The sequence below is a fragment of the Odontomachus brunneus genome, unplaced genomic scaffold, assembly GCF_010583005.1.
Source record: "Odontomachus brunneus isolate Ranch 3 - 2012 unplaced genomic scaffold, Obru_v1 Obru_scaffold_001, whole genome shotgun sequence".
Lineage (NCBI taxonomy): Eukaryota > Metazoa > Arthropoda > Insecta > Hymenoptera > Formicidae > Odontomachus > Odontomachus brunneus.
The window spans coordinates 30487-36539 of NW_022639451.1; the positions used below are offsets into that span (position 1 = coordinate 30487).

At 36.0% G+C, this 6053-nt stretch overlaps 1 protein-coding gene across 1 annotated transcript in view; it reads right to left on the minus strand.

Annotated features, from left to right (window-relative positions):
• The window catches only part of LOC116853104 (somatomedin-B and thrombospondin type-1 domain-containing protein), a 21998-nt gene that overhangs the window by 5534 nt on the left and 10411 nt on the right, over nt 1-6053 (minus strand). Inside the window, exons 3-4 of the mRNA XM_032834012.1 lie at nt 5517-5595; nt 4566-4639 (exon numbers count right to left, since the gene is read on the minus strand). Of these exons, the coding sequence (XP_032689903.1) occupies nt 4566-4639; nt 5517-5595 (153 nt within the window). The remainder of the gene's footprint in view (nt 1-4565; nt 4640-5516; nt 5596-6053) is intronic.

The window sequence follows — 6053 nt, forward strand, 5'->3', positions numbered from 1 at the left end:
AGAAAGAGAAAAACATTTTAATTAAATTTAAATCACTCAAGCTGTCAGTCAGCGTAATATTTGCCTAATCCAAAAGTTCTGTAGCTTGTACATACCGAAAGTGTATTAGTGACAATAATTTCTGCGTTATCGACATTTTCCGAGTCATCGACTTCAGCATCCCTTTAAAGAGATGCTAAAGTTGAAAACTTTATCGACAGAATATTAACATTTTTCTGCAAAGTTTACGTTGTTTACGTCGGTTGTACAGAATTACAAATACTTTTATAAATAAAAGTACATGCAAAAATAAATAGGAACATTGCTATATGTAACAAAAAAATTTTTTTAATTTTTCAATTAAATTTAAATATCAAGCTGTCAGTCAGCGTAATATTTACCTAATCCAAAAGTTCCGCAGCTTGTACATATCGAAATATGAATGCTCTAAACAGAAAATTTTTGAAAAATATTGCTGTATCTGAATACAGAAGTATAAAAATGTCAGAAAAGTTTGCAGAAAGATTTTTACACATGCATGTGTGCGTGCATGATTAGATTTTCGGATGAATATGGTAAAATAAAACAACACACATTTACGTAAATTCTGTATATTCAATTGCATTGATGCTATACCATTCACTAGATTGATAATCACTAGAAAATTTCAACCACCCGTGTCTAGCTAATCGTTTTTCATGACTATTGATTCATCAGGCAAGCAGGAATATGTCAAAACAGAAGTGACATTTTGACAGCTTGATGTTTCTTACATACGTATTTTTATCAGAAGGTTATTCGCTCACGTGTAACGCGCAATCAGTAGAAGAAGAATAAGAATGTTAAAAGTAAATAAAAAATATTTTTAAATATTTTTTTACTTAAAATATTTTTTCTAATATATTAAAGTAGAATGTTTGTTAATATTCTGAAGCGCTTATCAAATAACGAATAGTTTGAGAGAAAATAGCGTGAAAATATAAAAATAAAATATTAACACCAAAAGTTGTCAAAATGTCATTTCTATTTTGACACATTCCCGCTTGCCGGACGAATCAACAGTCATAAAAAACGATCAACTAGAAACGGACATGGCTGGTCGAAACTTTCTAGTTACTATCGATCTGGTAAATGGTATAGCATCAATGCAACTGAGTGTACAAAAAATACGAAAAGGATAACGTAATAGTGACAATCGTCCCTGCGTTATCGACATTGTTCAAGTTCATCATTGACTTCAGCATCTCCTTAATAGTCGTTACTTGAAACTTACCTCATATGAGATACTCCAATTTGGAGTTTTATGGTTTATTATAAAAATTACTCATAATAAATTATAATAGATTCTAATGACAGACGTCATTAGCGTATCGTATTGATATTTGTAAAAAAAAATATATATATATGTACAATGGGTTGTAAAACAGTTTAGACACAATGAACTTCAGAGCGTAGTCGATAGTCCAATGAGAGAAGTTATTTTTAATTAATTTGTCTTCTTAAAACTATAAACTCGTATTTGGATTTAGAGATAGTTGTGAGTTTTTTCAGCTGAATCGCGATAACAAATGTATAATGTCATATATATATTCAAATAGTTATATACATGATTCAAATAGGAAACTCAAATCTGACTCTATATTCAGATCTGAATATCTGACGCGAGATATAAGTTTCAAGTGAAGTAAAGTCAAGTAAAGTCCAAATCTGCAAATGCACACCGTAGTACTCCATGTCGGATTGTATTCCTTCTCCTTTTGTCATTGCCATTTTCTACGAGAGGGGACACAATTGAAGTTTTAATTTCCATCTAAATTCATTTGTCCTACGTCAATAATTGCAACGAGAAAGACGAAATGATCGAAGTATACAGAGCAAAAAAATACGAGACGATCCCGAAAATTAGCAGTGAAGATAAAGACATCAAAATAACTTGCTTTTGTCCGCAGATTTCCGCGCATTCGTGGTTTATCTGTGCAAGATACGCCCGGTAGGAAACAACCGTTATCTTCATCCACTGCATCCACTTCATCCGGTCGATTCCTTCGTGATAACAGCCGTCGTAGAACGTCGCGGAAGCTACGCTCTAATTTACATGACGTTATGTTGTGAAGCCGCGAGCGCACGTTAATTAGAATTAGATTGAGTCGCTTCATTTCCACGCTACTGACGTGATTCATCATTATGCGAAATTCGTATCTGGATTTTCAGAAGTTTAGGCTCGCCTAAAAGCTTGATTTAATTGCGCGATTTCAGGTAAGAACAGGCTCGTCTTTCTCTCGACGTTTAAAAACGATTTACGCCGATTGCAGAGGCCGACGAAAATCGACCGCGCGAAAACAATTAAAGCCTCACGTTTATTTCATGTCTCTCTACACTGAGAGAGAAATGTTTGGTATTTACAACTATAATTTTACTATAATTTTAGTGATAATAATTTTATATGCTTGTTACTACTACTATCTTCGTGTTGGAAAAACTAAAAAACATAGTTGAGGTCCAATTTGACACCAACTATATTTTTTGATTGTTCCAACACGAAGATAGTAGTAGTAACATGTATATAAGATTATTATCACTAAAATTATAATACAATTGACTAAAAAATGATAGTCTTGACCATAATTTATAATAATTATTGACCATAATTTATAGTATCTTGAGTATATATTAATTATAGTAATTATCTTGACCATAATTTATAGTAATTATTTCTCTATATAATTACAATTACAAATACCAAACATTTTTCTCTCATTGTCAGTGTAGATCAGTCCGAATGTTTCACGCGGAAGTGGATCATGGATTCTGTAGTCACAAAACGTAATTACGTAATATATTAATATATATACTGCTTTAAATGCATCATGCATTAACGGGAGGATACAAACATTCATTATTAATGCACAAAGGCATACAAGACTTTCGCGTTTGTCGTGTCTCACGCGATGTAAATGAGGATATCCAAAACTTAAAATTGATATTGAAAGTTCCAAACTCACGGGGCACACGCGAACCAAGAGATCTTGCTTTTATCATAATGTCAGAACGCTAAGAGAACGGACTTTTCCGCAGGTGCGATAATTTCTCGCTTGGAGCATAATCCCGAGTTTTACGTGCCGCGGTACGGATGCGAGCCGCTTTTTGTAAGACAGAAGTCTATTGTCTCCTCGAAGTATTACGGTTAGAAAAACTTGAACGTGCGGCGAGGACTTAACCGCGAAGAGAACAACTCGCGCGCGATACGCGGAATATCCGCCGTCGTTTTCCTTGATGTCGATGTAGACTTTCACGAATTCCGCCGTTTTACTAAACATCTGACTGCTGTTGATTCCCTCGCGCGAAGAAGCCGCGTTCACATAGTTTCTTCTCGGAGATTCTTCTTTCGCGCGAGGATTGGCGGGGAATTGTGCGAATGCTTGCAAATTATAGAAATTCTCTTCACAATTTCAATTTGAAATATGCACAAATAATTACGGCCTGCTTTTCAGCCGTAAATAAATAAACTAGGCAATATTGTTCGAAGCGCGACGAAGTAGAAAATTTAATACTGGAGATTAAAAAAGTATGTCAGGTTATAAATTAATTTTTTTGCGCGAATTTAATTTCAACTTTGTCATAAATACAATGCGGAGACAAGAGAGAGAGAGAGAGTGCACGATGGGTGCAATTTCAAAATGAACCAACTTTTTCGTACAGATTTTTTTGCGAAACGAGTGTGTCTGCCATCTTTGCCAACTTGCGTTGGAGTCTTTGCTAATATTTGAAAAATATTTTAGTACACGGTACTAAAAATTTTTAGTACACAGTACTTAGATTCATCAATTTAGAAAAGCGAAATATTTAAGTGACAACTGTAAAAGATAGTTCCTACCTTTTGTTTGTTTTATTTCTGACTTTTGTATAAAAAATTAGTGATAATTAAAACCTTTTAGAACATTACTCAGAAAGATATTAGCATCTACCACACATCACGTGTTATTTCGGAAATATACATGGTGTCGAAAAACATTCTACATCCGTGTTAATTTTCTCTCAGTTAATTTTCGCACGGTAAAAGACATTTTGTATTTGTACTGAAGTGAATTTGCGTAGAAACTTTTTTGTTAAATTGTTAACATACCCGTGCGTTATTCTCACATATCGTCATAGTTTTATTTTTATTCTTGCGTGTAGTTCGTATTCACCATTTCTAAATATTAAGATAACACAGTAATGTTTTTGTGTTAACTTTCAACATATTATTTGTGTTAACTTTCAACATATTATTTGTGTATATTGCTTTCATATTACTTGTGTTAAATTGACACAAAAGTTAGAGTGAATAAATCAGAACATGTAAAACGTGTTAAATTTAACCCGAAATTTATTACAGTGCAATGAACTTTCAATTACGCGAAAAAGTCTTTTAAATATGTTTTGGGAGTACTTGGGATCGTTTAACTTTCATGAGAATCGCGGACCTTGTCGAAACTGCAGCCAAATGGTATCCCCTACTGAATGAAACTCTCGTATTCAATTGAGATCGGGATCAACTGTCGCAACGAGGGCACGCATGATCGATTTCCACTATTATTTGTACCAACCTTCTGAGAGCAAATCCGAGATCCTGCTGCAAGCCCTCGAAACCCGTACAATGGTAAAGGCGACGCAGCTGTCGCTGAAACGTGCATAATATCTTTATATAACGAAGACTGTAAAGCCTAAACCGAGACAGGGGTTCCACGACGTGTTTCCTTCTTAACTGTCACGGTACGTGCGCTTTATGATGGCCCAAAGGGTGCCGTTGCTCGCTGCCAGTCCTGTAACTGGCTTTGCAAGCTTGACAATATCACAGGGGAATTTCGATTCTCCGATGTGATGTTTGCTACAGCGTTTTGTAACAGGTTGGAGTATATGTCAAATTAGATCCGCGACACATTGACGATTCTGTCTTCGGCGCACGAGTTTGAGATGAAAAATTCGCCATTCTTCACAAAGCGGAGAGGTAACCTTTTACTGGAATTAAAGCCTGCGAGCGCGACGGATCGCACGAAGATAACGAACTTGGAGAATTAAGGGCACCGACTAATCAGCTATGCGCGAACGCTTCGCGCCATTAATGATGCGCAAAATGCGATTGAAGATTATTAATCGCATAACTCGGTTACACGGCGCAATACAACAGCGTAGAATATATAGGAGAAGTGTAAATGCGTTACATGTTGAATATATTAGCTTCTCGCGACGACAACGAGAGAACGGCGCGCGAATTTGTCTCATCGCGTTAACCGCATGGTCGAGATACGAACGCGGAAAAATATACGGCGATAATCGTCGGGCTATATAATAAACACCAACGGAATCGGTCGCCCAAGGTAAACATTTTAAACTTCAATTTTCACGCGAGTCCGACCGTGTGTTTTATCTATTCTCACGTCCGCGCCGATCGACAGAACAAAAACGGCATTGCTCCTGCTGCGCGAATTGCGAGCACGTGCGGCAAATCGCATCTCGCGAACCGAAGCTAAACGCGAGAGGGGAAGGGCTTGACCTACCTTTTATCGACGATCCTATCCTTGATCCTCAAGTCCGTACTATTGCCGTCGCCCGGGAAGAGCGCAAGAAGCGTCACACCTGCGGCAAATGAAAGAAGATCGCCTAGGCTCGAGGAATCGTCGGCAGGCGTCAAGAATTTCCTGTCGCGATGAACCCGGTTATAAATAAATTGTACACGGTTTGAAATTCTCCGAAGGATCACGGGGAACTGTTTGGAAAGCATCAAAGATGTATCTCCACGGGAAAAGCGGAAAACATTCAAAAGAACAGGAAATAAAATAACTCATTCCTCTAGTCTTCTTTTACTTTGATCTATTATTCACCGAAATTCAATTTAATAACTGATCACTTAAATCATAATGATTATCATCTAAACACCAACGTCTGGACACTAACAACATTAGTAGCTAATTCTGGACATTTCTATTGTTTTGGTTTTTAAATACGAATGTTTAGACTTTCGATATAAAATATATATACATACATTGAATATATATATATATATATATATATATATATATATATATATATATATA